This window comes from Melanerpes formicivorus, unplaced genomic scaffold, assembly GCF_026170545.1.
Source record: "Melanerpes formicivorus ecotype bairdi unplaced genomic scaffold, bMelFor1.0.p_v2 SCAF_20, whole genome shotgun sequence".
Taxonomy (NCBI): domain Eukaryota; kingdom Metazoa; phylum Chordata; class Aves; order Piciformes; family Picidae; genus Melanerpes; species Melanerpes formicivorus.
Genome location: NW_027142372.1, coordinates 2,726,156 through 2,742,476, shown reverse-complemented (window position 1 = coordinate 2,742,476; position 16,321 = coordinate 2,726,156). Strand labels below are relative to the sequence as shown.

The following is a 16,321-nucleotide window of genomic DNA, read 5'->3' as shown; positions in this document are numbered from 1 at the left end:
TTTCATGACTGTCTTAAATTGCAAATGTAGTCCTGAAGTTGCACAAGCAAGTAACTACATTTCATGTAGGACATCTACATTGGAGAGAATTAATAAGCACTAAATGTATAGAGAAGGCATTTAGCATTCGTTCTTTATCTTCCTTTTCCTCTCCACCCTTTTGCTAAGCAGCTATCTACCATTATAAAAGAGTTTAAAAGTTTTGGCTGAAAGAAAGATTTCGCTTTCTTTGGAAGTCAAAGATGATGATTGTATGAAGTATTTGTACTATGCATTGTTTTGCAGTAAACACAAAACCTGGTCCTGAGAGAAGAACTAAATGACGTGCTGTAATAGGTCTTCTATATCTCTTAACTTCTGTGAATCTGTTAAATTACTCACTGTCAGTGATGACGTAAAAGAAGGCAGTAGGGATGGAGTCTGGGTTTTCTCCTCTGCCAGTAATTTAGTTGCCATTGATTTCTCATTTTGAATTAACTTTGCTAAATCTGTAGCCATTGTCAACCCACTTGGTGGTAGGTAGGCAAAATTCCATTTTAATTCAACTGTGATGGTGCCAGCAGCACGTCTTTCACAATCTGTCAGTTCAAAAGTACCTGAAAGCAAAATGCAAATCTTACCTAAATTATCTTATTCTACATACATACAAGAAAATGCAATGCAAACCTGAATGGGATCCAGGGATTAAGTAACTTAATAGTACTCATTTTGGAAGCTATGTCAACACATTTTGTTTTAGACATCAAAATGAATGCAGTATAACACTATGGGCATCCTGAAACACAGGATTTCGTAGGTACTGAATCACTGCATTCTTTCAAGGTTTATCAGATATTCCAATACAAGATATTAATTTTTACTGACATCATTCAAAAGATCTAACTAAAACACTTCTGTGTTTTACTAATACTAATTCTTGTCAAAGAGAATTTAAGGGGTTTCAAAATCTGCAAGTTGCTAAACCTTTATTGAAGAACCATCCTAAATTCACTTGCAAATATTATATTGTCCATTTATATGGAATAATTATAGAATCAGATTTTAAAACTTTCCTCAATGTCTTAATGAAATAATAATTAAGTAGCTTTTATATTATAATCATAATAAATTACTGAGATTAACTTCTGGGGAGCCCTGAAGGCAGGGCTGCTGTTCAAGGTAGAAAAATGATCTGATGGAAACCTCATGAGGTTCAACAAAAGCAAATGCAAAGCCCAGGAATAGCCCCAAGTAGCAGTACTAGCTGGGGGCTGACAGGCCACAAGCAGCCTTTCAGAAAAAGAGAGTTGGTCCTGCTTGATAAAATAAATTAAAAAAATAGGCCAGCCAAGCTCTGCCTTTGCAGTAAAGAATGTCAGATGCACCCTGGCCTGTACTAAAAGAATGCAGTCAAACAGGTCCAGGGAAGTTTCATATCTTCTCTCTTCAACACCAATGAGATGGCATCTGGAATACCTTGTCCAATTTTGGCCTCTACAGCACAAGTGAGACACTAATATTCTTTAGGTTCAGGACATTGAAGCACTGGACATAAAAGAGGCTGAAAAAATTATTTGTTCAGCCTTCAGAAAAGGAAGCTCAGAGAGGATGTGGCCACACTAGCGATGATTAGAGGGAGACAACCACTTTCCTAGTCCTGGTGGCCACACTATTTCTAACAGAAGCCTGAGCACACTCCTGGCTTCTAGTCAGCCAGGAGTGTTCTAGTCAGTCAGTCAGTTGACCAGGGCCTCTGGGTCTTTCCTGCTGGGCAGCTTTACAGTCACTCTCCCCAAAAGCCTGTAAGTGTTGCATAGGGCTGTTGCACAGGACCTGGGACCTGGCCTTATTAAAGCTCAGAGAAATGACCTTGGTCCATGAATCCAGCCTGTCCAGATCCCTCTGCCAACATTTTCTTTCATTTGGTTCATAAGAACTTTAAAGAGATATGAAACAGGAACTAAAGATTTTATTATGTTTAAAGAGGTCTAATTCTTACCTGAGATAGATCTGTCATGTGCTAAAGAAATAAGAGGCACACTGGCCTTCCCTACATAAGCACCTTCTTCCATTTCACCATCATCAAATACATAAAAGGTTAAGGATTCGGATTTTAGGTATCGTTCTAAATCTGCATTCATGGGCACTTGGAAATACATGTGGTCATCTATTTGTGGGTTGTTGCTGCTAGAAATGATGGGAGTATCATGGTCTGCAAAATCAAAGAACTTGTAGACAACATAAGGATTTGGCTGAAGATGTTTTTTTCGGGTTTGTAGATTGTTACAACATTTTATTGTAATGTGGAGCTCATTGAAATTGCCATCTGTTGAAGTGCTGACTTGGGCAGTTCTGAGTATCTGCTGCTTGAAATGAAAAAAGAAGTTAAATTAAAAACATTAGAATTCTTATGTTGGTGAACTCTAAGAACTATATAAATAGAACAAATAACTGATTATTTCAAGGACACTCCAACTACTGTTTAATTTTATATGTCAAAATATTGTTCAATGACATCTTTCTTGGGTTATTAGTATAAGGAAATAAGAGGTTAATGCTTTCAAGGCCTACAATTGTTTGCTTTATTCTTCTGAAGTTTTATGATCTACTTGTCATTTGATTATCTACAAAGCAGTAAAAGATCAGTTCTAAGAATGATTCATATCTAGTGCCACTTTAAAGATTCTGACCTTGACAGCAATCCTGCATCAAGACATTTTATAACTCTAGTCCCTTTTATACATGTACTTTTCAACAACTAAAATTGCACTGCAGATTTCTGGTTTTTTTAATTGCTCCAAAACCTTTCCTTACATAAACAGTTAAGAAAAATTAGAAACCAGCATGTGAAGAGGACTAATAAATGTTTGAAGTAAATTAAAAAAACTCAGTATCACAGTCTTTTAAAATTACAGAATCACAGAATACATCTGGTTGGATGAGACCTCAAAGATCATGCAGCCCAATCCTCAACCCAGCGCTGACCTATCAGCATAGCTTGTACATACTGTGAAACATGCAACTGGCACACTGGGAAATTAATTTTAATAAAAATTAAAGAATAAGAAAATCAATAACAAGACCATCTTAAATGGGAAACCCTCATCCCTACTGACCTCTTTGAAATACTTAAATATGACACAGCTATTGTCATTCTTTGTACACAATTAATGTTGCTTGTGGAAGCCAGAGTTCTGTCTTCTGGTATATGGAGAAATATAGCAATTTGATTTTGTGTGACAAAAGGTTAAATATTTTGAATAAATAGTACCGGGTAAAACAGCTAATGAGAAAACCAAAGATGATAGTTTAAGTCCTTAATATGCAACCTTAGGAGTACAATTTCTAGCTACCTTCACAACTGGAAAAAAGTAATTTGTAGCAGTTCATGTGCAGTTCATGTTTCCATGATTTCTGCCACTACACAGGACAGAAAATTTTATATGCATGTCTAACTACTCAAAGCTTAAATTTTGGAACACACAACTGAAGCTACTTTTCCAGCTGCAGATTGACAGAACCCTTAACATAATGTAGCCATCTGCTATAGCCATGATTTCTGCCACGAAACATTTCTGAAAACTGCTGTGTTTTAAACAACAGTTCTGTAAAAGCTGTTCTTCATTTCTGCCATTTTCCTATTGTATTTTCTCCCATATAATCAGCATATTTCAGTCTCCATGTTTGAATTTGCAGCTTTACAATAACTACAACAAAGTGCTCTGTTCCACGTGCCTTACCTTTCAACTGTGTTTGGATTGACAACACAGTTAGAAAAAAGATAATTAAAAAATGGAGAAAATGAAGGAACAGATTTTGGCATCTAAAACCAGCCAGGTTTTGTGAGTTAGCTGAAAATACCTTTGATTCTTTTAAAAATTAGATTTAAAGCAAAAGTTACAATGTTATCAAATACCAAATTATTGAAAAGACCTTTACTGACCTTAAACTCTAAACATACTTCTCAGATTACCTCATGGAATCCACTGAGATTCTAGTACAATATAAATTTTCATTATGGAATAATATAAAAGACTAAAGTTACTCCTGACATACAATAATTTAAAGAGCAATACATTAAAAAACACCCTGGCCCGTTAACAACTCTGAAGTGGTTTAAAGTTAGGCATTTAAACCTGAATGTTTTTATTTCTCAAGGAGTTTATGAAGATGTCTAAAAGTGCCCTCTTTTCCTGTCTGTGACTCTTATTTAAATACAGTGCTTTATATTATGAAAATTCTCATTATCCATCTAGGAAAAAAAACAACAACAAAACATGAAATAGTGTCATAATACTCAAATACTAAGAACTTAAAGACTTTTCTGAACAATTGCTTCATGAGGCCTGTGGCGACAGGTTGGACTTCATGATCTTTGAGGTCTCTTCCAACCTTGATGATACTGTGATACCTATTACACTTATCTCAAACCCAACTGGTTTAACATTTGTGAATATTGTACTACAAGAATGTATTAAGAAAATCTGGTGCTTATAGGTTAACTAAACAGAATGATTTCCAATATTCTAATGATGAACAAAACTATGGAGTACAAAACCAAACACACCTGGGATCGCTGTTCCTGTTCCCTAAAACTGGATGTTATATACCCCAGAGCCTTTGACCTCTCTTTGTAGAGTCTAATAGCTTGATCCATAGGAACTCTTAATCTGATCCAGTATTCTACAGTGCCGTAATTTTGAACGTTTCCTTTGATTCCTAAGGAACAAATACATTGAGAATTGTATCAATTTTCTTTTCAGCATTCAAGTACTTAAGTCAAAAGCTAGGAAACATCACAAATCAGAGATAAGTTTTCTTGTGACTATGCAGTGTGACAGTGTTTGTGGCTTGCAATGTGTGGTTCATACTAGAAACAGAAGCAACAACTCCTCTGGCCCTACATCTATGATCTGAAACTGAAAGGTGACCATTTTTGCATATTGAAATCTGCAGTATTTACTGTCCAAGCTACAGAGTCAAGTTCATTATTTGAACATCTTTAAGGCAAATAAGTTTTGTATGTCAGCAATGTCCCACATAAGGGGTACATGGTTTAAACTACAGGCAAAATTACCACTTTATCAAACCAGATCTTTGACAAAAGTGGGCAGTTAGAGGCCTCTGAATATACTGATCTGACAAAATACTTCTATAACCAGATGGAATCAGCACAGAATATTAATTACTTCTTAAAAAAGGCTTCACCAAGACATCCTAAAATTATTTTAAAATGAAATTGAAAAGAAAAATCCCCACAAAACCTAAACCAGCTCTCCCATAGATTGTATTACTTTAATATTATTAACTACAGTCACCATCATTTGCAGCTTTCTGATGCCTTACAACTACAATGCAATCAACTCTACTGCTCTACTACTACTGTCCATGCTTTTGTATAATTCTGTTAAGATGATACTGGGGTTTTTATTAAAATTCTTCACATGCATAGTAGCAACACTTTGCAAATAACCTTTATAGAAGACAAAGAATCACTTGCTATTTTCAGGCAAGAATTTTAAATGCCATTTCCAGAATGTTAGATACTTCTAATGTCATATACTTCAGGATCACTATTATTAACATCATCTTTGTCCTCAGTCATCATGGGCAAAATTGAACCTGTTGGGAGAATCACAAGAACATGCTGCACATCCAGCACAAAATACCACATTGTTGTGAACTTTAGCAATACATAAATTTATTGTTAGCCAAATACACACTACTTAATTCTCACTTACAATGCTGCATCAAACAAAATATGCTTTGATATGTTAATTACCAACTAAATTTGCTGTGCTGTAGATCTTCCCACTGTTTTCCAAAATTTCATGGAACTTCAGTTGACATGTAGCAACTGTTTCATAATCGATGCCATATGCGTGATGAACTTCAAGCGTGACACTGTTTTGCTGTATATAGTGCAAAAAGTTGTCATCAGCAAGCACAAAATACTGAGAAGTAAAATTGTATGATGGGGTGTGCCCATAAACTACTGGGGTTGTCTGAAGTTCAAAGTCATAGAATCCATAAGTACAAAAAGTTGCAGGTTCATGGTCACCAAAAGTGTTTATAGCTCCAGCAGAGAAGATTACTTTGCTGATGTGGATTTCAAAAAGGTTCTCTCCTCTTTCTAATTGCACAGTTTCATTAAATTCATCCACTGGATCACCTGGCAGTATTTCTGGTTTGGATTTATGTGGTACTGTGCCATAGACAATATCTCTTAGCTGGGCTGCAACAAATAAAATAAAACTGCATTATGATTGTCTTGTTTAAAAAGCAACATAAATAATGACTGAGTAGGGGGAAGAAAAAAAACCAACACACCCATAATTGAATTATATTAACAATGTTACCAAACAAGAAATCACACATTTTAATTCACACATACTGCATACTTAGCACACAAACAACCACCAAAAGTGCCTCCATAATGCAGCTGCTCTAATAAAAATAGACATGGGCCCCTAACAATAACAGATTACAAGTGAGTTAACAACAAAAATTCAGAAGTCTTAAGTAAAGATCAGAGTAAGTATCACTGTGCAAATGTGGCAGTGACTTAAGGTATGTAGTTTTGAGGACTGAACTAAATTCACTAAGGAAATAAAATATAAATCTGACTTTTAACCTCTGTAATATGTTTTGTGGAGAGAGCTATTAGCCAAGACCTTTACAGGTTGCCCAGCCTCACAGGCAGTAATGGTAAACAAATCAATATACAGATTTAGGACATAAATTATTGTGCAGTCCTTCAGCACAGGGGATGCAACTTGGGAGACAAAACATGGAAACTGTTATGACATTTGGGTTTGTAATGTATCCTAGTTAAGGCTTCTAAGCACCCTTTACAGACTGAAACCATTAAAAAGCCATTTCAAATTAGTCATGTAGAAATATTTCATAGGCATTTTATACTTTGACTAGGAGATTTTTAGTAAGACAGAAAAGTGATTATGTAATAACAGAACAGCAAAATAGAAGGCTGACCATAAATGTACAATTTGTTTTTAAAAATAAATAAAAAAACCCCAAACTTTGGTAATTTTTTTCTTATTCAGCAACAGCTGCAGCACAAATTTCATTGCAAATACTGTTTGCTGTTATAGTTTTAGACAATGAAAGAGCACATGGATAATTGAATTTTCCATGAATGAGCTGAGCTTTCTACTATTGTTATGAATGGAAAAGTGTTTCATCTGAAGAGCAAATTTAGAGAAGAAAATACTTTACAGGTACCTTCTAGTTTTCTGATACGCGCAGCTCTAATATCAAGAAGATGGGCAGACTGCTCCATTTTTAAGTCATAGTCTTTCTGTAGACTTTCCATCTTTCGTGTCACTGCTTCCACTTCAGTCTGAAAAAAAATTTGCATGAAAAATGGACACCAGCTAGCAACGATGCTGCACATGTTTCCAACTACAAGTACATTTAGGTTTGAGGAAAGAACATTTAGAATATAAAAACACATCAGCAAATTTAAATCCACAACACAGCAATCAGTTTAAATTTCAGCAAAATCTAGAAACATTGTTAAGAAAAGCAGACTAACTATTCTTTCAGGACAATGTTCCTAACAGTTTTCATTAATGATTTTGTTATTTTAAACTCAGGTTAATTGGATCAAAATTCAAAATATGACCTGCAATAATCTACTGTGAGAGAGTAAAAGCAGACTCTTCTGGAAAAGGAAGCTTATTTGGTAAGTACACTTACTGGTTTGCCTGTGAGGACCTGGTAAGAGGTCAGAGATAATCCCAAAACGGCATGGTTTGATGGCTCTGATTGGGGTGAGTTAAAAGACTGAAGTTATAGTTATTGGGACCTCACACTTTTTAAGCAATACTTTCAACAACAGTGTGTTGTGTCTTAGATTAGCTACAAACAGACTGGCTACGCCGATGAAATTGCAAGTTTCTGCTCTACAAATATTAAAACATTACTATTAGATAATTGTGCACTGTGAGTAGAGTTTAGTACCTGGTAATCTTTGTTAATTTTGTGCTGCACAATCAACATATTCCTGGTCTTTTCAAGCTCCTGCACTGTTTCTGCATGTGTTAACTGTAGCTCCTGCATGGAGCGTTCTAAATCTTTAGGGACGTCATCTTCTACTTTCTCCAAAAACATAAGGTCTTCATTCTGTTGTTGCTTTCGAACCTGGAGCAAAGTTGACAAATCACCAGAACAAACTTTTGCAAAATATGCAGATGTTACAATGGGATGTAATTTTGGAATAACAATAAAACATTAAACCTAACTTTGTAAATACTGAGCATGCGTTATCACAAAAAATAGCAATGACATAGCCCAGTACGTGACAGGATCTTTCTCAGTAATGTAATCTCAAGATTATCAGAAACCAATTAAAATGTACAAGATATTCAAGCAATCACTCCTGTCTGTCCAAGGAAAATAAATCCCCCATAATATATTTGCCTTTTATATAATTAATATTCCTGCTTTGGTGAAGATACAAAACCTGAATTATTCTTCTTAGGTCTACACTGCTTCTGTTATTAATACTGGGTATTTAATTTTCATCTAGGTTGTTTTGAGGGGTTTTGTGCTTTTTTTTTTCCCATTATCATTATACAATTATTATTAGCAGAAATTAGCGTAAACAATTTAGTGCAAACAATTCCTGAAGAACAGAAAACCCACATCACTGGAACATTTCAAATGTAATGCAACTTTTTTTTATTTTCACTGTTTTATTTTCCCCACCCTCACTTCATTTTCAATTTTGCTGCACACAACAAAATTCCAACATATGTGCAAGGGGGAAAAAAACCAGGGTATTTTCTGGGTATTTTTGTTTTAATACACAAAAAGTATTTGCTAACCATTGCTTATGGCATCTTAGAACTCCCATGTTGAGAGAACACTCCCCTAAGTTACAGAACAAATAAGCAAAAATGTCTGGGTTTTTAAAATAAGCACTACAGGAAAAACAAGACAGTGTGTTAAGTTATTTAGCTGAGAAAAAGTAAGCCCTTTTTGAAAATGCTTGTGAATCAGGTTTAATAAACTTCTGAGACTATAATGAATTATCTGCATAAATCTAGGTTTCATCCTGGCACTTTTTTTAATCGTCTCTTCCACTTCACTGTAACTGAAGCACACACATGACCAAAGCACACATATGACCTTAAAGCATTAACTACTAAAAGATGCCCAAATAATTCAGTCCTTAATAATTCCAGGCATTGTGTAGAAAACATGTAATGGTCAACCAAATGTTTAAACAGGAGAAAAAAAAAAATAAGAGAAAGAAAAGAACAGAACTACAAAATACATAGGATAGTTTGGGTTAGAAGGGATCTTAAAGATCACCTAGCTCCAACCCTCCCCCCTATACTCATTCTTTCTAAATTACCTTTATAAGCAAGTGGGCTTCATTGAGTTCTGCCACATCAATATCTGTTTCCTGAAACAGAAATACTTAATGAGAACGAGTTATCAGATGTGAATGAATATCGAAGAAATAGATTCAGAATAACAAGATGCATTCTCACTAGACATGACATCTTTGCTTGATATCATGAATAAATAAACACTGATATCTCTGTATTCTTTTACTTTCAAGAAGTATTTGCACTATGCATAATTCATAGAAGGGAGGTTTTGGCTCATATTCTAAACAGAAATAGAGTTCACCTTGGTCAGAAACTTCACACGATTTTTCAGTTCATCTAGTTGTTGCTTATGCTTCTGGTAGCATAACTGCAGGTCTTTATTCTCTTGCATCAGCTTTTCCTTTTGGTCTTAACATAGAAAAAAACCAAAACATTATACTAACTTCAACATAATTATAAAAATTATAAACTTGCTTTTTCATGTTAACCTCCATTTTAAAAATGGAGAAACTAATTTACTTTCTATAGGGAAACCTTTGGTAAAGTTAAAGGGATAGAAAACTACTCCTCTTTGATCTGGTATAGGTGTATGGATAAAAAAACCCCAAACATTCTAATTTCCATTAATCTACAGCATGAAAAGTCTACATCTGTATTTATAAACAGAAAGATATGCTCAACTAAGTACAACTTTCTATTCAGAAGGAGGGACGGAAGAGGGGAATAAAGCTAACATAAAAGTCTTTGTCAATTGTAATGACTAAACACCATGAAACCTATCAGCAGAAAGTTAGACAGATTTTACACAAATCCCCACTAATGCACAGCTACATCCACAATGATTACCTCCCTACATTCTGAGAAAAAAATTTAAGGATTAGTTGAAACATTTAGTTATAACAACAAAACTTCCTTCATATGGAAAAGTTTTAAAAAATTGCTTTTTTTCCCCCCTCAAAATCATTGTGGCTTCCAAGGAAAAAAAATACTTTTGCACTCTCCTCCCTTGGCCAATCTTTTTATTCCCCTGCTAACAATGGATTCATTCCTTCCATTTTTGCCCTGTGTTCACTGAAAATCCTGAAGTTATATTCTCATACCACATACTTAAATACTATGAATTCATATTTTAGATCAGAATGATATAAATGTTAACTGTCAGGCTGACATGCAATATTAGCCTTTGTAATTCCCATCTGCACTCATGGGAGATGATTGGTAAAACATTACATGCTTAATTGAGAATATATTCTACTGCTTTCAACAAAAGAGCCCAGAGTGCCTTTTTAATGCCAGAATCTTTCCTGTTGACCCTCAGGGCATGATGCACAACTTGGCTATTTTTACAGAACAGCTTTTCAGTTTAGAGGCTTTAACTCAGCAGGAAACAGGTGGCTGAGATGCTAGTCTCAAGGGCTTTGCAATGTTTCAAAAATTGACATCAGGTTAGTTTTAATTTTGCAGAGTTTTTATATTAAGTGACATCTCCACTAAAAATGAATCATCTGTAGTGTCACTGCTCCTATACACAGTAGCCTGACTCATACATGTGTTGGGACTCCACAAGTCACTTTCAATTCAAACACATAATCAATCACCAGTAAGGTTTTAATTCGCTGCAGTTATGAGGAAAATTTAATGCATTTGTGCAACTGAGAAGAAACTATAATTAGAAACACTAAGGGCTGAAAATTAGAAAGCAAATAAGAGAACAATTAAAACAAGCCTTGTGAAAAGGCAGAGAAGGCAGGCCTTCAAGAAAGATGGTGAAATACTTAATCAGCAGTTAAGTCTTCTAGACTCTCACAGATAATATACCCAAAAGACCTCTATCTGTTGGCAGGACTCTCACAGAGGGCCTCTCATGCTGATGTTATTTCTTTTCCCTGCAACATAAACTGAGATCTAACTAGCACTTTCTCCAGGGATAAAGAGGCAAGATGTCCCTCCAAGGACTTCTATCTCAATGCCATGATTTTTTTTGATGCGAGCAACAAGCTGAGTCCACTCCTTTTTAACATGAACCCCAGTGGAGTTTTTGCCTACATTTTTGATATTCATTCATACTTGCTGCTTAAAGTCAATTAAAACCTGTAAATGCTACACAGAAAGCAAACTAGCTTTTGTTCAAATTGAGGTGATTTTAAAAGCTTGTTGAGCCAAAATGGACCCATCTGTCAGGTCAGACTACCTTAGCACTGTTCATTTTGCCTCTCCAGATTCTCAGCAGGCTGAGTCTCTATAATCCCAACCAAAAATAAAAATGCAAGACATACAAGGAAAGAAGCAAGAGGGAAGGGAATAGTATTTTCTGTGGGCACAGAAGTGATGAGATGGGTCCTGCCATTCAGTTTTCCCATGTAACCACACTGTTTTTCACCAGGAGTCACTCAAAATCTCTATTATAAGACTATTCATCACTGATTGGAGTGTACTTGGATCAGGGTTGGTGCTGGCTGCTGCTTAACTTGTTTCACATAATTCAACCCAAAAGCTTCAACTACAGGGGAAGAAGAGGGGGGAGAAAGGAGACAATTCTTACACCACTGGTAACCACATCCCACATGAATATAAATATCAGGGTTTTCAGTAGCAGGGCCATGATAGTACCAACACAAAGAAACACTGCCCTGGAGGCTTTGGAGAACACTGCCACAGGATCTTAGCAAAAAGGCTACAGAGCTGCAAGAGGAAGATGACTACAGAGTTGCAGATAGCCTTCTGTATTGATATGGGCCTTATGAGACACTTCAGGGACTGTGCAGTAATACTCTTAAGAGTTGCAATCAAAACACATATTGTGCCAATATATATCACCTAAATATCCTACTTAAGTTTACAGAATGAGTTCTTACAGACACAGACCAAGCAATACCAATCAGGTAGAAGCAAAAAACCATCACTGTCTTTTCTAGTAAATAAAAAGTACTTGCTTCCAAGACAACTGACACCTATTTTGCAGAATAGAGAGTAAGTATTAACCCAAGAGATGAAGAGTGAAAGCAGATGGAGTTATATGATGCTCATTGAGCACAATTTCTATTGGATCAATTCTTATCCTTAATAGCTAGTCATAATTTAAGCATACTGTTCAAACACACTTAAACAGCTCTGAAATTGTAGAAAAATAGAAGCTACACTTTTCTGGGCAATCCACTTGAACTCCAACACAGAAGAACCTTACATCATGGAAAAATGATAGTTCTTTCACAACTTTACCTCTTTCTAATTTGAACTTATCAAGGATTTCATTTTTGTCTGCTAAATCAGATTCAATAGCAGTCTCTAATTTAGCAATCTGCCGTTTCAGCTGCTGTTCCTTTAATTTCCACTGCTGTTCATGGGTCATACTGAAGGCACTGCAATAAAACATGTGGCATGTGAAAAACTTTTAGAAATCAGCTTCAACGCAAAATAATAAAGAAAAAAAGCTTTTAGTGGCACACAGACCACTGTCATCATGTCTCAGGAATTAAGTAAACATATGCTGGTCTGCTGCTGTTGAAACCAAGGCGCCTTTCTCAGGCTGCGGTTAAAAAACATGAAAGAGTTTGTGGGATGAGCAAAGGAACTGGCCTTAATTTAGAGCTCCAAAGTCAGAAAAGTTGGCAGCACGCAGCATTTGTGGGACTAGAAAAGGAATTCAGATGCATATCCCAGAGTAATCCACAACTTCAAACCTCAGCAACTGACAACTGACAAAACCATTCTTTCCACATACAAACCCTCTTAATGTAGAGAACTGAAATCATCCACCTGATTTCTTTTAAATCTGTGAAACACACAGCCTGAAGTCAGTTGCCTGTTCAAAAAAATGGTGACCACAAAGTGAGAAGTTTTCTCAGGCTGTAAAACAACAATTCTGATACTGATTAAGAAGCACATACAAAGTAATCTTTTTCCTAATTTAAGCAATATAAACCAGAGGTGGGCAAAGAAAGTAGAGTAACTATTTTGCCTGTAACACATTGCTTACTTGTAAACTACTGATCTATGTGCAATAAGGATTGCATGGACATAGAATTAGAACTGCTGAACCCACAACAAAATGTGTAACTCAGACTGAACTAAAGTGAAGTTCATTCCGTAATTTAGAATTCCCAGTAAGATGACAAGGCAGTGCAATGTGTTTCCATAATATAGACAGGGAATACTATGGTTGTCATATTATATTACTCAATACTTGCATTCTTAGTGACTGGAAAAAACGTTACCCTATCAGAAACCACTTTGTTCATGTCTGTATTCTGTAAAAAATCAGAAATTGCAGAGTTTTTTTAAAACCCAAGAGTCATTTCCTCATCATTTCACTTTGGTGAAGCACACTAATTTAAAAAAGGGCTATTTTTTACATCTGTAAGTGTGTGTGTATATATATATTTAAAAAGTCATCTGATACCTATATATTAATCAATCTCTTACAGAGGTCTATGTAACAAAAGTTTCAACCAGAAAAACATTGAGGAGATGAAAGAAATATTGTAGAAGGGACAGCCCACAGAGCTTCACAGACCGTACAAACTGGCTGAAAAGAACTGCCTGTTTTGATGGCTATGACTACATAAAGTGGTTCTGAGTATAAGTGCATTTGTATCTAATATGCTTGAAGAATGGTCTTTAAGAAAAAATAAATAAATTACAGCATAAGCTGCAGACTCTAAAGTCTATTTATATTCTTGATTTGTGATTTGCATAAAAACAGATCTATCTCTCTGTATTTTCTTTTTTTCACACTCTGTCTCACCTTTTTATACAGTTCTCTAGGGATTTACCATCTTATATTGTGGCAGTGTCCTGTACAGCATGCATGAACATAAGCAATGCTTTCAGTCCTATGGCAATATATACATCACTCTGCTATAACTTAGACAATAATATGCATAGAATATAATGAACTGAAGCATTTCTTCACTGCTGCAAAGGTACAGAAGGGACAGAGTGTGTTCTACAACTGTTTAGACTTACCCCTCTTCAAAGTTTGCTTGGCTCCCATAAGGAAAAAAATAAATCTTAGCAAGAAAAGATATCACACATCCTTTGACTTCACACTTCCAAAACGGTTTTCAAGTTTTAATGACTGTGATGCCCAGTTACAGGTGCATTCATTCATTACCTTTAGGTACATTTACAATTTCTGGTGGCAGGGTTGGACTAGATCATCGCCAGAGGCCACTTCCAAACCCCTGTGAATTACTTTATATAAAGATGCAGCTAGACATTGTTTCAGTTTTTCAAAGACTGGCAGAAAAACCATTGATTACTATGATAGTAATTTGGAATTTAGATATTTAAATGAAGAGCAATTTAGTAGACAGGTTTTAACCAAGGCTATATAATGCTGAAGTCAGTTTGAATTGAGTCTACTGTGACTTTCTTCCTTTGAATTTTAACATTACTTTTACTTGAATTCATGTGGAATTTCTTTCACAATTACTGTATTTCACTGGAGTTGGAGCCATCTGGGTAGCTATAAATGGTCATCCACATCTGGCACTGTTTCCTTTGGAGGGAGTTTAAGCATTGCTAGGTTTGTATTACAAGGTCATATGAAAACAATTCCTCCAAATGTTTTATCCAAATGAATTGTTTTCTTGGATGCTGACTAAATAATAACAGTCAACTGACAAATTCATACTTGTTCTTTGCAATTTTTTTCAGATCCAGTTCTGCAGTCTTGGCTTTGGCAAAATTCCCATCAACATCAAATGAATTTCAAAAGAAACCCATTCTTTGCCTATGTTATTTCTTTCTCTTTTCATCCATCCAAAAATGAAAGTAGTATTTGTTGATTACCTGGCACCTGTGGGCACTGGCCTAGCCACTGCTAGCAACAGGTAAGCTGCAGTAAAATCGCATTGTGCAAGAGAGCAACAGAAAAAGATAGCCATGAAACAGTAGTTAAAATTCAATGATCCATTTATTTTTCTGATTTCTTGTTACTTGTATAGTAACATGGAATGATGAAACGTGAACTAAAGTTTAAATGGGAGTATATGAAAAACAGATCATTTCAGGTAAAAGAAAAGTCATATCATAGTTGAACATGTTGTGAGAGAACCATCTTTACCCAGTTACTCAAAGCAAGAAACAGCTGACAACTGCACCTAGACAGAACTCTAAATAGTGCTTCATGTGTAAAAAAAAAAAGTTTTAACTATTTGTACTCACAGGTTTTTGCTACTATAATCTTTTTTGCCTTCTACAGTGAAATAATAAAATAAGTATTTTAAGAATACTATAAACACTGTGTTTAGTCATTGGTATTTTTTGACAGATATCACGCTGAAAAACCAAGCAAACTATACAAGGAGAAATAATTTTGATATGGGAAAATATTTCAAGCATGTGACCTTCTTTCTGAGGCAATTATTAGCTCGAGCACATCTGTCTTATGTTCCAAACCTCTTCAGTGTAAAAGACTACATGATTTCACAAAATAGGAAAAGTTCATCTGAAGATCATTTTTTTCCTTTAATATGCCTGTGGCAGCTGACTATAATTCCAATAATTCTATCAGATAATTTCTGAAATGTATCTGGCAATGTATTTTCATTGTAAGTACTGCTGAAACAATTTATACTACTTACTACATATAGGAACCACTGTAAAAAAACTCACTGGAGCATATACAAAAACTTCAAGCACAACCAGTACGAGTGAAATGGTAGCTATTACCAAAGAAATCATCCTTCAAAAATAAACATTGGAGAAGCTGTCAAATGCCAGAGTTTATATAGGTCCACTGAGAAGGGCTGGAAGAACTTCTACAGTAAATTCAAATATGCGTTTTCCCTATATAGAATAAAATAAACCCAAAGGGACATTTGTCTACCTAGATATATTCTTCTTTCAAGTATAACCCTACCCAAAATAAACCAAATTAGAAATTCAAGTAAGAACTTTTTGTGTTGATGTTCAAAAGAAAAAAGTGACTTGTACTTATTTTTAAAATTAGATTTTAAAAAAAAAAAAGTATTCTA

The 16,321-nt window shown here is 35.2% G+C and overlaps 1 protein-coding gene across 5 annotated transcripts in view; it reads right to left on the bottom strand.

Moving 5' to 3' along the window:
• RPGRIP1L (RPGRIP1 like) overlaps positions 1–16,321 on the bottom strand; it is a 68,163-nt gene that overhangs the window by 29,851 nt on the left and 21,991 nt on the right. For 3 of the 5 annotated variants that reach the window (XM_068150509.1, XM_068150510.1, XM_068150511.1), the window contains exons 11-19: positions 12,561–12,700; positions 9,643–9,749; positions 9,362–9,412; positions 7,963–8,142; positions 7,222–7,339; positions 5,762–6,214; positions 4,547–4,698; positions 1,979–2,342; positions 382–596 (exon numbers count right to left, since the gene is read on the bottom strand). In XM_068150509.1, the coding sequence (XP_068006610.1) occupies positions 382–596; positions 1,979–2,342; positions 4,547–4,698; positions 5,762–6,214; positions 7,222–7,339; positions 7,963–8,142; positions 9,362–9,412; positions 9,643–9,749; positions 12,561–12,700 (1,780 nt within the window). Of the gene's footprint in view, positions 1–381; positions 597–1,978; positions 2,343–4,546; positions 4,699–5,761; positions 6,215–7,221; positions 7,340–7,962; positions 8,143–9,361; positions 9,413–9,642; positions 9,750–12,560; positions 12,701–16,321 lie in introns of those variants that run through there. The other 2 variants (XM_068150513.1, XM_068150514.1) reach the window with 2 other exon arrangements.